The sequence below is a fragment of the Lagopus leucura genome, unplaced genomic scaffold (genome assembly GCF_019238085.1).
Source record: "Lagopus leucura isolate 7727_CA_CO unplaced genomic scaffold, USGS_WTPT01 Super-Scaffold_760, whole genome shotgun sequence".
Lineage (NCBI taxonomy): Eukaryota > Metazoa > Chordata > Aves > Galliformes > Phasianidae > Lagopus > Lagopus leucura.
Window position 1 is genome coordinate 13,859,731 of NW_024962257.1, and position 18,778 is coordinate 13,878,508.

An 18,778-nucleotide genomic window follows, 5' to 3' on the forward strand; every position below is an offset into this window, starting at 1 on the left:
CAACACCAAAGGACTCCACTGGAAGGCTGCAGCCTGCTCTGCCCCCAGAGGGAGCCCCCCACTGAGATTGGACCCCCCCCCCCATGGCAGTGAGAGCTCAAAGCTTTCCTCCTCATGCTGTGGCCCAGGGCTGCTGGCTCACATCCCCGCAACACAGACACAAAGAGAATGCGAGCATCAGCAACAGGGCCCAAGAACATCAGACATGAGTGGGACATGAACAGGAGGCCCAACCTGGTTTTGCCCCACTGCCCTGGGCTCCCTGCCTCACACTGTCCTTGCAGTGGGCCTGCCATGTTTTTTGCCTCCCCAGAGCTGTGGGTTCAGTGGGAAAGACCCAGGAGAGGCAGCAGGAGCTTTCTGTGTGCCCGAGCACCAGCAGAGTGCTCAGGGGTGTGAGGGGACATGGAGCAGGCTGGGATCACATGGGGGACACCAGGAGCCGTGGCCACCTCAGGCCAGAAAGGACTGAGTTGTGTTCCCTTGGGAAAGGGATTTTCCCCTCCCAACAGTTTTACACCACCCTTCGTGCGTCAGAAGCCCTGTGATTGCATAAACACAGTGCTTCCAAAAATCACAGAACTGCAGAATCACAGAATGGCAGGGGTTGGAAGGGACCTCAAGAGATCATTGAGCCCAGCCGCCCTGCTAAAGCAGGTTCCCTACAGTAGGTCCAGCACTCCACCACCTTTACCATAAAGAATTTCTTCCATATGTTAACACAGAACTGCCTGTGTTCAAGTTTTAAGCCATTGCTCCTTGTCCTATTGCTACACACCACTGAGAAGAACCTCATCCATTTGCCTCACATCTCCCTTTAGATATTTATAAACATGAATCAGATCCCCTCTCAGTCTTCTTTTCCCCAGGCTGAACAGAGCCCACTTACTTAGCCTTTCCTCATCAGGGAGGTGCTCCACGCCCCTCACCATCTTTGTGGCTCTGTCTTTAATGGTAAAAATGAGCAAACCTTGTCAGGAAGAACACGGGCTCACAGGACAGTCAGTTGCAATGCCTGCAGGCCAGGGCAACTGTGACACTGCAGAGCTCAGGTCAGTGCTCATCCCTGCATGGCATGCCCTAGTGCCAGACACCATCGCTCCAACGGCCGTGAGATGCAGCACCCCGTGCTCTCACTCCCTGTGGGCTGCCCCGCACTGCCAGGAGCACGCCGGGCTTAGCCTCTTCCCAGAACAACTGCAGCCCTTCTGGCAGAGCTTCCCCTCCTGCCGGAGCCCTGGTTTCCAGTTACAAGAAGGAGGAAAACACCAAAAACAGCAGGCTGCTGAGTCACCAGCAGGAACTCACATCTGGCTGGCAGCAGGAGCAGCACTCCAACAGCCGAGTGCTCAGCTAGCCTAGAGTGGGCCGGCCTGCTGCCAGCAGCTCTGAGCCCCCCATGCTCTGCAGGCTGACCCACTCCCAGCAGCTCCAAGAAACCCATGTTCTGTAGCAGGGCCAAACCAGTGGAGAGGTCGGCACAGGGGCCTGGCAGCCCCACAGCAGGCCTGGGGGAGCAGGGCACCAGATCGGTGGGAGGAGGGTCAGGAAGCCCCTCACCAGGGAAGGGGAGCCCAGCGCCACCTGGGGGGCTGCAGGCCGGGCTGGGTGCTGGTAGGTGCATGGCACGGACGTGGCATCAGGGTACAAGGGCTCACGGAGGTCCCACGTGAACCCTGTGCCATGGCCACCAGTGCTGGCTGCGCACAGCCACGCGGCACTGCCCGAGAGCCCTCCAAATCCTGGTTCCAACGCTGAGCCGTGCGAGGAGCGACGCACAGAGCTCCGGTGGGGCTGCGTGTCCCAGCGCGGAGAGGCAGGCGCACAGCAAATCCGTCCGTCTGTCCCTCGCCTTGGGAGAAGGAGCTCCTGGGACACGTATGTGGGGACACGGAGCTCGTGGACGGCTGCCGCAGCTCTAAGGCGGGTTTTTTTCCGCCGGGGCTGCGTGGGGTGACACCCGGGTTCAGATGGACGTCGCCCGTCGGAGCCGCTCCGGGCCGCAGCGCAGCGCAGCCGCCCCGCCCCCCGGTGCTGCCCCGATGGCGGCGGCGGTGCGTCCGGGCAGCGAGCGGCGGTGAGTGCGGGGACGGCTCGGGGTTGTGCGGGGCTGTGCGGGGCCCCACGGCTTCATCTCTGTCCCTGTCACCATGCGGTGGCCGCACCAGCATGGCTGCGAAGCGGGGACAAGGCAAAGCCGCCCCGCGGAGTTGAAGGGAGCTGCGCCGGCTCTGCTGCCCCGCAGGCTGTCCGTCCGGCTCCGCGTCGCTTGTTGCTTGCTGTGGTTTCTTGTGGCTTTCCTTCCGTCTGCGTGCAGCCCCGAGCCGGAGCTCCCCCTTCTTTCTCTGTTCTTTAAGTGAAATGGGGAGAGAACATGGAAATGGGGCACCTGTGGGAACGGGCTGAGGGGAGAGGCGAGTTCAGCTTCCATCTCTTTGGATGCTGGGAAGCACCGAGTCTGCCTGTGGGTGCTAACGGGGGGTTTGCAGAGACCCGTGCCTGGAGTGGGAAAAGAGATCGCCGTCCCTAGTAAATTCCCATGGAGACAGCTATTAGCAGTGACATCAGTGTTAAAGCTCAGGGCTGTGAAGCCTGAGATGGCTTTGTCCCACTGCAACCACTGCAGTGAATCTTGACAAACCTCTGAAGAAAGAGAAAGGAAAATTCGAGATGCCCACGCATGCAGGGCTTTTAAACCATTGAATTGCACTGCTGTGTTTCTGTGTTTCCTAACTAGATTTTGTCTTTTCTTCCCCCTTCCCCTGCCCCCACCCCGTGCCTTTTTAAGGAGCTGAGCTGGGAAATCCTTGTTCAAACCATCCTCTTCTCAGTTGGATTTTTGTGGGACCGCTGCTTTGCTCACTCCCTGGAGAAGTGCCTCTTGCATCCAGAGGTCTCATCCTGGTGCCCTGTGGTGGCCCAGCAGCAGTGTCCCTCTGTGCTGCTCCAGCTGTCAGAAGGACAGTTTTCTCCTCTAGGTCAGAACTGAAGCAAATCCCAGCTATCATCATGAGAGCTGTCTGGCTGGTTGGACTGATGGGGCTTATGTACATCTGGTTTCCCAAAGTTGCTGCTCAGAGTCCCATAAAAAGCCCCAGGGACCAGAAAACAGAGCACACCCTCTTGATCAGTGAAATCAATGCTGACACCCCAGGAGAGGACACTTCTGAGTTTGTGGAGCTCTATCACACCAGTGGTCAAACAGCCCCTTTGGATGGCTACTACCTGGTTTTCTACAACGGCAATGGAAACCAAGCCTACAAAGTTCTGAACCTCCAAGGCAAGGCTACTAACAGCCAAGGGTTCTTCCTCGTTGGCTCCGCCTCTGTGAAGCCAGCAATAGTTATTCCTAAGAACACCATCCAGAACGGCCCTGACGCGATCGCTGTGTATTATGGAAAAGGGAGCTACAAGGAAGGCATGAGTGTCACAGGTAAAGGACTGGTGGATGCCTTGGTGCATAAGACGAAGAAGACAGACAGAGCGGACACGCTGCTGGGGGTGCTGACCCCCGGCAGAGATGCTTTGCTGGAGGACTCCACCTTCAGGTCTATGGATGAGTCAATCGAAAGGTGCCGTGGGGCGGACGCTCAGTGGTTCTTCCAGGTGGCCGTGCCGACCCCAGGCACAGATAACCACTGCGTCCTCACTCCTCAGCTGAACGCATCTGCCGTCCTGATCAGTGAGGTCCACGTTGCCTCTTCTTTGGAAGATTCTGAGTTCATCGAGCTCCAGGGTCCCCACTCCACTGTGCTGAGGGACGTCGTCCTGGTGCTGATTGATGGTCGGACCAAAGACATTTATTTCACTATGGATGTTTATGGCAAGACTTCATTGGATGGGCTTCTCCTGATCGGCCCAGCACAAAGAGAAATCCCAGGTAAGGGCTGCACGTTGCTGGCTGCACGGAGCCGGGGGAGCTGTCTGCTGAGTCTGGGGTTGGAGGATGCTGTCTCTTTTTATGGTGGTTTGGCGTTGTGATGGATGAATGTGAGAATTCCAGCTCGGTACTCGGTGACGGATAAAAGAGCTAATGAAAGGAAAAGGAGCTGTATAAAGCAAGTAAAATATTGGCAATTATTAAAAAAGAGAAAAAATTATTAAAAAAGAGAAAAAAAATGAGGAGATATCTCAGGCTGCTCAAAGAGGCTGTGATGCCCCGTCCATCCCTGGAGGTGTTCAAGGCTGGGTTGGATGGGGCCCTGGGCAGCCTGGACTGGTATGAAATGTGGAGGTTGGTGGCCCTGCATGTGGTGGGGGGTTGGAGATTCGTGATCCTTGAGCTCCCTTCCAACCCTGGCCATTCTGTGATTCTGTGATTTGATACTACTGTGTAAATCCATTACTTGCTGGTATCTTGTATGGTGCAGTGTCCTGAACTCATAAAGGATATATTAGGATGGGAGAGATTCAGAGAAGGTTGGGAAGGATGGCCAGTGTGGGGCCCTGCTCAGAAGCAGAGCTCTCACCACACTGCCTGCCAGCACAGTTCCCACTTGTCTCTTCCCCTCAGTGCTCCCAGGCCACTGGAGGAGGAGGTGGAGGAAACGTCTCATTATTTTGGGTGCTCAAAAGGAGATGTTGCAGCTGGGGATGCTGACTCTGCAGATGCCTTGTGCAATTCTCTGACTCACCATTTGTGAGTCACGGTGTGTGTTCGTCACTCACAGATCTGGTTCCCACTTGCAATTCATGAAAGCTGAAGAACTGGGCCGTGTTGGAGTCAGCAGATGGGACAGTCCACAAAGCTGAGCAAAGCTCAGGCGAGTGCTGTGCAGGAAGGGGCAAGCTGCAGCAACTGAGGTGTGTCCTCATGATGGCAGCCCCACGATGTGTTGGTGCCCAGCCATCACAGAGCTGCATCAAGGGAGGGTTGGAGCTTGGTAGGGAAGGGTGCTGCACCTTGCTGTGCTCAGCAGCTCTCACTGGCTGGCAGAGAAGTGGCTGGGGGAAAAGGGAACACTATGCACAGGGAAGGAAATAGGGAAACCCCACCAAACTGCAGCTTTAATTCTGTCTGCTGGTATCTGGACTCTTGCTGAGTATCTGTATTCATGCAGAGAATGTGTATTTGTGAATAACAAGGATTGTTAGTGAAATGCTAGAACAAAGTACTGCTATTTTAAAATATTTTTTGTGTATTGTCAGAATAACTGCTGCCATAAATCTTAGTTCATTTTGCAGGCATCTTTTTTGAATTAAAAATGAGCATCTGTACCTGTTTTCCTGCTTCCCTGCTCCTGCCTGAAGCAGCTTCACAGTCTGCAGCACCTGCAGAACAAGTGCTGCTCAGGATGCCCCTCTGCCCTCCTGCAGCCTGTGGAGCTGCTCATAAACAGGGAAATCTGGGCTATGAGAGTGGGAAATGTCAGGGAGCAGAAAGGTGTTGAGTATCCCACTTGTTTTCTGTGTTACTGTTGAGTATCCCACTTGTTTTCTGTGTTACTGTATCTGGAGCCATGCTAGTTTCCTGTACAGGGGGAATTGCTCGTGCCTGGCTTGTGCAGCATGGTTTTTGGGGTGTCATTCTCGTGTGTCTGACATGCTGTCCTTGTTCTTTTCCTTGCTGGTGTGCAGTGGACTTGGCATTCCCAGAGAACTCCACTCATCCTGTCCTCAGGGATGGCCCCAATGCCATTGCTCTCTACAGAGGCAACAGCAGCAGCTTTGCTCCAGGGAAAGCACTGACAACAGCTGGCCTGCTGGATGCTTTCATCTATACGAGCACTGAGGGACCGAGCCCTGAGCTGCTGGACACCCTGACACCAGGCAGACCTGCCTATAGGAGCATGAGGTGAGAGAGAGCTTGCTGTCACAGCATTCCTTGCTGCCTGGGGTCATCCCTGCCCACATCTTCAGCCCTCCTGAGAGCAGCCCTGACTGCCAGGAGGTTGAGGCCACCTGGGAGGTCGGGGGTGTGGGTACATCTGTCTCCAGTTGGGTCCCTGCTGCCCTGTGCAAATGAGAGCTGATGGCACCTTGGGTCATCTCACATCCCACCTGAGGTGGTGGGTTCTTGGTATCTCCACTCAGGCCCTTCTAGTACTTGAATGGAGCTTATGAACAGGAGGGGAACTGATTTCTTACACAGTCTGATAGTGACAGGACAAGGGGGAATGGCTTTAAACCAAAAGAGAGGCAAATTAGGTGAAATTTTAGGGGAAAATTCTTCACTCAGAGGGCAATGAGGTGCTGGCATAGGCTGTCCAGAGAGGTTGTGGATGCCCCATCCCTGGAGGCATTCAACCCAGGTTGGATGGGGCCCTGTGCAGTCTGATCTGGAGGTTGGCCGCCCTGTCCACAGCAGGGGGTTGGGACTAGATGAGGTCCCTTCCAACCTAAGCCATTCTGTGATTCTATTTGATTCTGTGATTTTCTGGGTGGGCATGAGAAAAGCCTGCCTGAGACTGCAGTAGTCAACTGTATCAGGAAAGACTGTGGTCCACTCACTCCTGTGGCAGTCATCACTTAATCACAGCACATTCCTATTCCTTCCTTTGCACGTGTTCTTCCCACTTGTCAAATAAACCTGCACTTGTCCCATAAGGAGGTTATAGCCTTCCCCGAGGAGCTCTGTTCTATGCAGCTCCTCATAGTGGGGCTTCATGCCCTTTCCTTTGAGCTGAGCTCCTGCCTAATCATTTCACCCACAAGTGTTGCATTTCCAGTTTCCCTATTGTACCCAACTGCCCTTCCCAGTGCTCACAGCCTGAGCATGAGTGCCTCTATACTAACTTACTTGTGTTCAGATCAGGCAAAAAATGAGTTGCCAGAAGATAAAAGGAGGCCCATGCTCTTCTCTTTTTAAGGCTTAGGGATGTCTTGGGCTCCTTTTTTAGACAAGGAGGTACTGATGAGGGTGGGATGACTCTCCAGACCCCAAGAAGGGAGAAGACTTTACTCTCTGGTGAGAATTTTCCTGCTCTGGTGCAGGCAGGTGTGAGCGGTGGGTGATGAGCAGACCGGTCTCTGGCTGGCAGGTTGTGTTCTGTCTCATTCTCACATCTGTATCTTTCAGGCACCAGCTTGGAGATGTGTCCATGAGCCACTGCAACTGCTGCTCAGTGACTCGGGACTCCTTGTCCTATATCCTCAGCAGACCCACCCCTGGCAGATTCAATGATTGCCCCAGCAGACGCTTCAGTCAGACTGTTTCCTTCTGCCTTCGTGTAGCAGGTGGGTATTGGTTACCTCTGCTTCTGTAGGCTGGACCTCCTGAGGAGCAGAGCATGTACTCCACGGCCAGGATATCTAGAATATCCACCCAGGGTTGTGCTGGGGTACACATAGGTACACCAAGGAAATGCAGCCAGGACGTCTGACTGTTCTCTGCTGTACTGTTATTTGTGGCCGCCCTTTCTGGGCTGAAACTCTCTACTATTCACTCCCACTCCCGGGGTGAAGTGGAGCCTTTTGGGCTTTCCAGGTGATGAACAGGAGCTGAGTTGCAGAATGTCCCAGGGACCTGTGTCCCAGAATGAGCTGGAGCTGTGCCTGAGGCTGCAGTTAGCTTTTTGTTGGGTAACAGTTAGCTTTTTGTTTCCTAGAATGCCAGGAGTGGCTCCCAAAGTCAGAAGAGATCCTGGTGACTCTGGTGCAGGCCCTTGACAGATCCTGCAGTTGTGGAGTTTTTCCAGCCTACTTCAAAGGTGAGGCAGTAAGGAGTGGAGGAGCCTGAGTGCTGTCAGTGGTTACTGCTCATCTGCTTTTGATTTTTAGCCCTGGGTTCCCTTCTGGTTTGCATCCTCCTGGCTTGGATCTCAGCTAACTTGAACTCGGTTCTGATCATGAAAGTGCTGAGAGTTGGGCAGAGTGTGATGCTGTTCTGCATTGTGCTCCATCAGCTCTCGCAGCCAGCACACATCAGTGCTGGTTTGCAAACGTTGAGTGCTTGCTGTCAGACAGATTAGAGAAACACAGAATCATAACTGTTGGAGAAGACCACTAAGATCATCCAGTCCGACCATCAACCCATCACCACCTTGCCCACTGAACATGTCCCAAAGTGCCACATCTACCTTTTTCTTGATGTGGCAACAGGGCCAACATCCCAGCTTGGAGTCTAACTGTCCTTGTGATCCATATGGACTGAGCCAAGTTGCAGCAGAAGTTGAGAGTGGACTTACTGGTCTGCACTGTTTTTCTGGTATCCCTGCTAGATTTCTGCACAAATGGGATGGGCACATGTGGATACATGAAGAAAACGGCGTGACTCTGCAGTGTGCATTGTCAGCAACAGCACTTTCAGCTCAGCATGTTTAGAGGCCCCAAAAAGATCATTCTTTGTGCTGCTGGGGTTGCAAGGCTTCCAAAAGAATGAGGATGTCTGTCAGTGAGCTGTGTCATCTGGTCCCAGACTCGAGCTGCAGGGTGGTACTGGTGGTACAGGCTGCCCCACCAAACCCTTCTCTTGTGTCTGTCTGACCAGGGGGCAGTGGTGGTAGACGAGGAGCGGATGAGCTTCGTGTCCCTTCCAGGAGAAAGTGCATCTTTAGAGATGTGGTGACACTGAAACAGACCTCTGCTTGCCTTGGCAGATCTAAAGGCAGCCTGCCAGGACCAGGGGCTTGTGTTCACCACCCTGCTCACTGCAAAGTCAGAAGCCCAGCTGAGCAGCCTGCTGCTTGCCTTCCAGACCTTTCTGGAGAGCCCCAGGGCTGTGAGTTTTGACGAAAGGAATATCACAGCAGAAAGCTCCTGCTTCAAGGATATCCCTGCTCCAGACTTGACCCCAGGTACTGGTCATCATTCTTGTGTGTTGGGGAACGCTGTGTTTGAGGATGAGCATGTGGGCCCAGCCCTCCCAGGTTCAGCTCCTTTATTTTACTGGTGTCCATATGCAGACAAGCTGTGAGAAGCTCTGGTTCCTCTGTGTGTAGGGGACACCAACATGAGCTGGTGCACTGTGAGGGGCAGCTCCCGTCACCTGTGGGGCATCAGGTTCATGTAGGGCTGGCACAGCCTTGGCTCCTAATGGACATTGTAAAGGCCATTGGGAACCTTTGTGTGTTGGTACAAGAGGGGAAATGTGTGTGTTGGGGTGCTGGGCAAACATCCACAGTCTTCTGCTGAATTTGGTCATTCTCCAGCAAAGCAGTGTGCAAAGCTGTGTTCTTTGCTCTGGGTGCCGTGCACAGGGCCACGTTCTGTTCATGACATTTTTGCTTTCCTAGGTGCCCCATCAGCGATACCAAAAGGAACAGCAGAGCCCTCGAGACAAGCAGGCAAACTACTCATCAATGAGGTGAACCCAGACAACCCGGGGGGAAGAGAAGACACTGAGTACATTGAACTCTTCTACACTGGACAAACATCCTTTGACCTCCAGGGATACTGGTTGGTCCTCTACAATGGCAAGACAGGACGGGCCTACCGGGTGTTGGAGCTGTCTGGACACCGCACAGACAGTCTGGGTTTCTTCCTGGTGGGAAGCAGCGCTGTGCGCCCAGCACCCATGGTCAGGCTGCCCCCAAACACCATCCAGAATGGGGCGGATGCTGTGGCTCTCTACTACAGCAGCAGCACGCGCTACGTGCTGAACATGGCTGTGACTGCCAAGGGGCTGGTGGACGCCGTGGTGTACACATCCCGAGGGCCAGAGAAGGCAGAGCAGCTGCTCAAGGTGCTGGTGCCAGGGCAGGGCATCCTGTATGAAAATGACTCACACAGCACAGAGGATGAGTCCCTGAGCCGCTGCCACAGCCTGAGTGCTAGACAGCAGAGCAGCTTCCAGGTGGGTTGATGGCAGATGTCTGCTCTCCATCTGTAGGCACTGAGAAAGCAATGGTCGTGTTTCAGTGTGTCCCTGATTCCCACCAGGGAAAGTGGGGCATTCTGCTGAGCCATTCCACCTCCAGTGAGCTGCTGCTGCTCTCACCTGCCCTCACCTTTCTGACCCTCCTGTGTGCCTCTTGTTGGCCAGATAACAGCCCCACACCCCATGCCTCAGAACCAGGAGATCCCTGGGGCAGCTCACATGTCAACAGTCCCAAAACCTGGGGGCCTGCTTCTGGGCAGCATTCTGGAGCCTTCAGTTACCCTGAGCCACCTCTTCAGCCCCACTTGCTTGGTGCCACTCTGTAATGCGTGGCACAGCACTTCACATCCCTCAAATCCAGTTTCCCACATGCCGGTGCATGAAGGACCCTCTTTGATCACTGGCAGGATTCAATTTTAATTTGTTCCAGTTGTTCTTTTTTTTAATGTTGAGCATCAAATAGGCCCCGTGAGAGAATGCTGGCAGAGTGCATAAGTCAGATAAGGGAGGGCTGTACTGTTGCACTGCTAACGTCTGATGGGGTCAGGCCAGCACGGAGGAATGGGTGGGAGGCAGAATGGCTGTAGCCCTGTTGGGCCTGACACAAGCAGATGGCAGCAGCTCTTGTATGTCCTGCAGGTGACTGTGATGACACCACTCAAGGAGAATGCCTGCAGCAGCCCCTCTGCACCATCCACAGCCACCATCCGCATCAACGAGCTGGGCCTGGCAGGTGGTGGAACCGTCCACTTTATGGAGCTGGAAGGGCAGCCAGGGGCCAGCCTAGCTGGGCTCAGTCTGCTTGTCTTCAAGGGCCAGGAGGGCAAAGTGCAACGCAGCATCACACTGAAAGGCAGCATTGGGGCATCAGGGCTGCTACTGCTGGGCAGTGAGCACGGTGAGGCAGGCAGTGTGCACAGTGGGGCAGGCACTGGGCACCGTGTGGGCACCGTGGGGTGGGCACTGGGCACCATGAATCAGGCTGTGGGCACCATGGGGTGGGTCCACACTCAAGATGTTCACCCATTTATCCCACTGACATTCCCAGGTGGGACGGAGTTGGCATTCGAGGACATCTCTGCTGCTAGTGAAGGCATCAGCGCTATTGCTCTGTACAGCACCAGTTTGGTTCCTGGTGGCATGAAGGCAACATCAGAGAACCTAGTGGATGCTGTGGTGTTCACGTGCGGGCCGAGCACAGTGGGAGGACACCTGGACATCCTCGGCCCGCTGTATGCTGTGCCCTGCAGTTATGACAGGTGAGGCCACTTCTCTGGAAGATGTCCCTGGGCTCTAGGCTCCCAGAGCCTTGGCTGGCATGTCACCAAACTTGCTGCTTTGTCCTGTGCAGCCAGGTGTATTCACCAGCCTTGAGTTGGAAAGCAGATAGATGGGCAGTGTATTGCAATGGAAAATGCTTCTACTTCAGTGTAAGACATCTCTTCCACTGCCAGGTGAATTTTGCTTAGCGAGAAATGGGGTTGAGACTTTCTCTTGGTAGGAGTGCTAGTAGAATTTCTGCTTTCCACAAAATCAGCTCTTTTAGTTAAAACTGTACTCTGCAAGTCCTCTGCTCCACTGTCACAGTGGCTTGGATAGAGGTTCTGTGTTGGCAGCCTGCCCCTGGGAGCACACGTGAACCAGGAGCAGCCATAGGAGCGCCCTTTTCTCAGAAAATCAAAATCTCCAGCTTCTGGCTGGCTGAAACATTGTACTGAAAGACCTCCTCCAGAAACCAGTCCCCTTGAATAGGTTTACTATGACCAAGCCCCAGTGCAGTCCAGCTGATGGGGTCAGCTGCTCCCATCTGTCACAGCCCTGTAAAGGCTGATTTCAGCTCCAGCAAACTGTCTGTCATCCCTGGCAGTGCAGGGATTGGGAGCACTGAGGGGGGGGGTGTCTGGTTGGAGCCTCAAAGACAGATAGATGTCTTTGATGATGGCATTGATGTGCTTACACTCCTCTTCTGGTGGACAGGTCGGTGTCCTTGAGCCGCTGCCCCTCCAGTGATGCCAGCACAGAGCTGCAGTTTGCCATCTCGGAGCCTACCCCCGGTCTGCAGAACAGCTGTCCTCAGGGCACCTTTGCCGTGGGTCTGGACCTGTGCTTCCTGATACCCAGTAAGCAGAGCTGTGTGCCCCCACCAGCATGTGGAAGCAGTGTGGTGCAGGCCACGGCTGCCTGTGGGAGGTGAGGGGCTGGCAGGAAACCTTCCCTGCACTGTTGATGTGATGGAAAACACACCACTGTCCCAAGTCGGCACTCTTGCTCGTGGTTTTGGTGCACGCTTGTGTGAAAGTGGCTGCATGTTTCATTTGAGACACCTGCAGGCTGCAGCTCCTGCTTGAGGTCCCACCAAATTGTATCCATGCCTGCTGAGCTTCGCTCCTGAGCTCAGGCAGGAAGCTAAGTATTTAGCATCGGGAGTGCGATGGGGATGCCATCACTGGGGCTGAGCTGCACTCAAGAGGCAACTACTACTCTTCCCACAGATTGCTCGGTGTGGATCCTGAACCATGAGAGGATGCTGGAAAGCTTGAGGAAGGCCTTGGTGAGCTCTCTGGAGGAGAAATGCTCCTGTGGTGTCTCTGAGCTCTACCTGCAAGGTTGGTGCCCCTCTCCATCTCCCTGGTTTGCACTGTGCCCCCCTCAGCCACTGCACTGGGCACCAAAGGGAGGGCTGTGTTCCCATTACTCTGGAGGTCCAGGAGGGCTCATTGCCCAGCAGCCAGTCCCTTCTCAGCCCAACCTACGGGCTGCTCGTGCTGAGAGTCCACAGTGGGCTGCCTATAAGGGAAGGGCAGCCTAGAGGGACCAAGAAATGGGAGTTTCCAGGTTAACCAAAGCATCTCGAAGCCACACATTCTTCTGTAAGTCAGGTCCAAGGGCCAGTTCTGAAGTCAGAATTCACCCAATATGTCATGGGATGGTGGAGATGGGCCTCATTGCCCCTTACACGGGTGTCACACACTTTCAGAAATGGTCCTTGTCCCTTGTGCAGGGCTTCTGAGCCAGACAGCCTGAGGTGGCAGCTCTGATCTCCCCACTGAGTTGCTCATGTTGGTTATGATTTAGGACAGCTGCCTCAGAAGGGCTTTGTGAAGGGTGCCCTCAGGTGTCTGTGAGACAAACCGAATATCCTAAACCCGCAAAGTTTAGGATAGTTCTCAACCCTTTCTCAGCCAGGCTCCTATGCTTATTTGAAGTACCTGGAGCAAAAAGTCACTTCTGGAAGTCTTAGAGCCCTACCTCTTCTCGAGGTTATGAAGAAACAATTTTAATTTATTGGCTGAGCTTGAAGGAAATGAGGGCTCTGCAGTCATGCTGGCTGTCAGTCCTCCCCTGCTCTAACACTATTTGATTTCTATCAGGTTTGATGGGGCCCTGGGCAATCTGATCTGGTGCTTGGTCTAGTGGTCAGCAACCCTGCCTGTGGCAGGGGATTTGGAACTTGATGATCCTTGGGGTCCCTTCCAACCCAAGCCATTCCATGATTCTGTGATTCTATGAACACATCTTTGTTCCTTTGAGCAGTTTCAGACAGTTCTGACCAGTGGGTAAAGATCATAATTTATGAAGCAGAGTTCGAAGGACTTTACTGGATTCAGAGGACAACTCCCAGCCCATTTTGTGGCTGAAAAAAGAAAAGCCAGAGCACGTGCTCAGGTTGCTTGTTATGAAGTGCGGTGCCCTACAGAGGGTGGTGAAGAGAGCATGGGGGGAGGAGGTGGTTCCTGGAGCAGGAGCAAGGTGTTCCCATGCAGCAGGTGGGCTCCCCCCTGCTCAAGGCATGCTGGTGCTTCTCTGCAGAGCTGAACCTGACGTGTGTAGACTCCGTGGTGAAGATCTCAGGTCGGATGCATGTTCCACTGCCAGAGCAGCAGCAGCCCATGGAGAGCTGGCGCAAGGACCTCCTGGCCAGTCCCCACCGCTTCTCTGTGGATGGAAGAGAGTTGGAAACCAGCCCCGAGTGTATGGCCCAAAGAAGCACGCCGGTGTCATCCCAGAGCAGTTGTGAGTGGGAGCAGAGCTGGGCACGGGGATCAGCACCAGCAGGGCTGGGCTCGCACATCTGGTGCTGCTGCTAACACAAAGCTGTCTTCTGGCACTGATGGGTGATGGGGAGTGGGGTAACGATGGCTGGCTGCTTCACTGTAAGGGGTGATAGGGCAGTCACCTTGCCATCTTGGTGCCCCTGGAAGTCTGGGTGCCTGCATCTGCCTGTGGGCCTGGGGTAGCCCCATTCAAGAAGCCCCAGTGCTGGCTGCTTGAAGCCAGCCAGAGCTAGAGTTCCACAGGGTGTTTGCAGGCAGGTGGAAGAGGAGTGAGATGGGGGCTGGAGACGGCCCCCTCGTGGCACACCGTGCTGGGCAGGGTCCTGACTGCAACACCCCATCTCTGCCTTCACACCCCCAGCCTCCCTCCACAGCTGGGAGATCGCCCTGTTTGTCGTGGGAGCTCTGCTGCTCGCACTCTTGCTGGTGGGCCTGGCATTGCACTTCATCAAAAGGTGAGAAACTGATCCTAAGGTAACCACTGATAAAACCATGGGTGGAAGGGCTGCTCCTTGGAGTGAACTGGAAGCGATGGATGGTTGAGGATAGGCTTGAGAGGAGACAGCTTCCACGTTACAGCACCGCTTTAAACAATTACTCGATGGCCCTAGCGTTGCTAGCAGGCTGCTTAACGTTCCAGTGGTCAAAAGCAGTGTTGGTGGGTGGGTTATTTAACCAACTCAGGTGATGAAGATTCCGTGATCTTCTTTTATCATTGGCTAGGGTGCTGCTATGCAAGTGCTAGAAGAGAGGAAAGTTATTAAATCACGAGGAATGGAAAACTCAGGAAGTATTTTACAAGGGAGTGTAAAAAATACTGCCAGGTCTAGAGAGTCTTTTCCAGAAATCAAGGCAGCTTAAAGCCAATCTACCTGTGTAGGTGTTCTGCCCATTTTTCCCCACAACGCTAACAGGCACCATGGTAAACTCAGTGATTGAAGACTGGTCATCCAGCCTCTTCATTTTAAGTGCAAAGCTGAGATGAAGAGTGAGAGCCTGGTGCCCAGACACAGGAGGGGAGATGGAACAATCATTCCCTGCTTTCTGCCGAAGAACGGAGTAACTGATCTTTCGTTTTACTTTGTCCATTGCTTTTCAGACGTTTCCAAAATTACACCAACATTGAATTGAATGACTGCACTGAGATGGCAGCAGACTTCTAATGCTCCCAGGTACACCTACAGTGGCACAGCCACCACCACCAAGGCCAGGCTTGTGTCTGCAGGTGGCAGACAAGCTGTCCAGCTCCCTCTTCCTCCAGGACCTGCAAAACCCCATGTGTATATATGCATATGTGGGTACATATACAGGTGTATACACACACACACATATGTACACAACATGCCTGGACTATTTTTACACTTCTAATTTTTTACCTCAAACTAAAGGAGTTGAAAGAAACAAGCAGATTTTGTGCTGTGATGACCAGAAGGAAACCTCCTTGGCTCATGCACAGCCCTACAGCAGTGAAAGTCTTTCAGCCTCCCCTGATCCCCTCTTGTCCAGGCAAGGGAGTTCAGAGCATCATGCCTCTGAAACCTCTGCTGCAGCAGTTCTGTAGCACCAACAGCTGGGTTCACCAGACTTTCTCTGCAGATAATCCATGTAGCCTTTAGGCAGCAGCCACAGACTCTGAAGCATTAGCTTCATGACTTTGTCCTCCTGTGGTGCCAGCTCACCCTGCTGTCAGTGCAGCCGTGCTAGAACACCCTGCCTTCACGAAAGGTCAGAGGAGCTCCATCCTGAGCTGGCACTGTGGGTGAGGGCTTAGCCGTGCTGCTGAATGGATGCAGGGCTGGTTGGTCGGCACAGCGTCGTGGTTCATGTGGAGCTGAGCTGCTGCAGCATCATCAGCATTTCCTGCTGGAGCCGCTGCTGATATTCCTGCTGGTGCTCCAGGTGGCACTGCCTCTTCAGCTCTGTGTGCAGTGCCTGCCTCAGCTCCTGGGTCTCCATGTGTACAGCATCCAGCTTCTCAGCAATGGCATGGGAGTCAGGAGCAGCAGGAAGTGCTGCTCCACCTCAAGAGGGGTCGTAATTTCTAGGGCTTGTGGGATTGGGCAGGGCAGTCTGAGTGCTGGCATCTTTGACCTGAAACAGCAAGAGGCATGAGAGAAGTGAAAAATCACCAGCTGCTCCTTCAGTGAGGTCTGGCACTTTCTTCCCCCATGCTTCTCCCAGCCTGGTCTGGACCAAGATACAGCAGGGCACCATGCAGGACTACTCCTGTAGGCACCACAGTGCCTGCTCCAGCTGGAGCTAACAGCTCCTCTGGAACCTGCTTTGTCACCCAGCATCCTGCCTTTTCTGCTGAAGAGCCCTGTCTAGAAGCATTGTCTTTACCACCAGGGGTGGGCTCCTGGGCAGGGGGCACAACCAGCCTCACCAAGATGGGTGGCATCTCTATGGGGGCAGCTGTGGTCCCTAGTGTCAGCAGCTCTGTGGAGCCGTGGGGGCATTGTCACCTGCAAGGGGCAGAAGAGAAATGCCTCAATAGGCGATCCCATCCCCAAACTTCCTAGAGGAGAGGAGCAAGGAGCCCTTGCCCTGCAGGACTGGGTGGGGACCCAGCCGTACTCCTCCCAGGGGGTCGTCCTGCAGGTGAGCCCTCACCACCCTGGCAGAGCGAGGTCATGCTGACAATCTGAATGTCCTCCTTGCTGTGCTGGCTGATGGCAGGAGTTGTGCTGGGCAGTGCACAGAGCTGTGTGCCCAGTAGCTGGGGTTGCTCAGCCACGTGTCTCTGCTCCATGGACCAGGACTGTTCTGCACCTCAGTCAGCTACTGCTGTCTCTGGCTCCATGCTATTCTGCTTGACGAAGCAGTGGACAGCCTGTGGTGTCACCTGGATGCCATCCAGCTCGAGAACATTCTTGATCTTGCAGAAGCTCATCCCAGCCCTGTGCAGTCCCACAGTCTTCTTGGTGTAGTATCCAGGCATCCCATCACTCTCAGCACCTATACCCAGCTGGTGCCGCCACTCAACTCCATAGCACAGAGCAGAGCAGGGACACAGTGACAACCAGACAGCACCACGCAGTGCTAGGGCACTGTTAGCACTCTGCTACCAGGCTGGTGGCTATGGAGCCGTGTGATGACACAGGGCCCAGACACAGGGAATGAGGAGGGGGCTCTGGCTGGCAGAAAAACTTCTTTGCTCACATGCTCTGTAGGGTCCCACCTGATGCCCCAGTCCCACAAGGGCATGGAGGATACTAACGGGCTTTGCTCTGCCCGATGTGAGCAATGCATCAGAGAAGGGTGGGGAAGAAAGCAGAACAAGAGCAGGTTCGGGAGGGTGTGCATCTCTCCTGACAGACAGATGGGTTGTTGGAGGACTAGGGTAAGTAATAAACAGGGTAACTCCAAATCCACTCACAAAGCCATTCTGAGGTCTGTTATCACTCCCTGTTGTTATGACCTCCTCGGATGGCTGTGGCTGACCAGGACAGCCCCCTTGTTTCAGACACAGCTGGGGTATCAGGGTTGTGCCAGCTCTGCGGCAGTGATGTGTGAGTGCTGCTCCTCATTGGTGGTGTGCCACCGCACTCAGACCCACGGCTGCTCAGGTCTGCAAGTGGCCATGGTGCAGCTGTGTCCCAGTGCCCAGTCTGGGCCCCCAGGACTCAGCTCTGTGGGGAGCTGGGTGCAAGTCCTGCCCAGCAGCATGTCTCTGTGGGAGTCCATCAGGTCCCTGCTGGAGCTTTGTGTCTGCTTGGTGGCAGGAAAAGCTCACTGTGGTGAGCTGTAGCTCGGTGCCTGGGAGTCTACCCATCAGGTCTGTAGGTGCTGCTGTCTCATACCATTGAGAGAAGCAAAAGCAACCATTTATATGTCAGTGTAAAGAAAGTCTGGGTACACACACATGACTGCACCTCCTGGGCTCCCCCTTCCCCATGCAGGGAATGCATGGCAAGGACAGTGGGTCACAACAGTCACACACATGTACATAGGGATATACTTGTAAATATGGGAACAATGCACATATACATGTGTGCACGTCTTCTACAGCAGGGGAGGTTTTTTCCATTTTCTGTCAGCTTCGTTCACCTGCAGGCATCCTTGGAAAATTAGTCCTGCATCTGCTGCTCAGCAGACATAGCAGGGGGCCTCACCTCCCCGAACAAACAGCCCCCAGGAAAGCACAGCACAGCACAATGTTTTGCAGAATACAGCTTGTACCAGGGATCACATTGGGTGGCTGCTGCCAAGCAGATGCCATCCACACATCTTCTCCAAATCCCTCTTTCACAGGCGTACACTGGTCTTGAAAAAGACCTTAACACGTTTTATGTGCCAAGAAGGCACAGAGACTGCTGCAGATCATCTACAGAAAGCCAGGGAAGAAACAGCACTAGTTGTTTGGTTGTACTGCTTTGCGTTGTACTTCTTCCATGGCGAAAAAGAGAGGCATTAACCAGATGTAGACTGCACTTTGATCCAGAGTTGTTTGCAGCTAAAGGCCATCCCACACGCTGTTACTCACAAGTGACCTTGTAGATGAGAGCTGCAGAGGGCAGGCGGTGGAGATCGTAGTATCAAAGAATCGTAGAATGGGTTGAAAAGGACCTCAAAGATCATCTTGTTTCAGCCCCCCCAGGTACATGCAGAGTCGCCAGCCACTAGACTAGGCTGCCCAGAGCCACATCCCACCTTTGTGGCATTTTGAAGCTGCACTTTTGCAGTAATTTGAACATCCAGAAATTACATCCCGTGTGTCTCAGGCTGCCTGCTGCAGGAGGTGGCTGGTGCTGCATGCTGGGCCCTTCCTCCTTTGCTCGCTCATCCCCAGCCCTCAGCATGTCATGCAGTGTCAGACAGCTCAGCTCCAGTTCTGGTGAAGCCTTCTCACTTTGCTGGGTAAAGAACAGGCAGGGAGGCTGGGCCCAGAGAGTGGTGGTGAATGGAGTGACAGCCAGCTGGCGACTGGTCATGAGTGCTGGTCCAGGTGTTGGTATTACATTAC

General features: G+C 54.1%; 1 protein-coding gene across 4 annotated transcripts; it reads left to right on the top strand.

Annotated features, from left to right (window-relative positions):
* Positions 1-2,037: 2,037 nt before the first annotated feature.
* LOC122176123 lies at positions 2,038-15,244 on the top strand. Of its 4 annotated transcripts, none has more exons than XM_042864421.1 (14): positions 2,038-2,077; positions 2,789-3,880; positions 5,578-5,794; positions 7,019-7,176; positions 7,548-7,649; positions 8,538-8,735; positions 9,174-9,733; positions 10,397-10,655; positions 10,806-11,016; positions 11,735-11,877; positions 12,250-12,363; positions 13,568-13,771; positions 14,174-14,267; positions 14,912-15,244. In XM_042864421.1, exons 2-14 carry the CDS (start codon positions 3,010-3,012, stop codon positions 14,973-14,975), a joined length of 3,195 nt encoding a protein of 1,064 aa, XP_042720355.1. In that variant the 5' UTR covers positions 2,038-2,077; positions 2,789-3,009; the 3' UTR covers positions 14,976-15,244. The 4 variants fall into 4 exon arrangements, with proteins under 4 accessions (XP_042720355.1, XP_042720358.1, XP_042720357.1 ...); XM_042864424.1 differs by having other exon boundaries at positions 10,397-10,490; XM_042864423.1 differs by having other exon boundaries at positions 7,097-7,176.
* Positions 15,245-18,778: the final 3,534 nt, after the last annotated feature.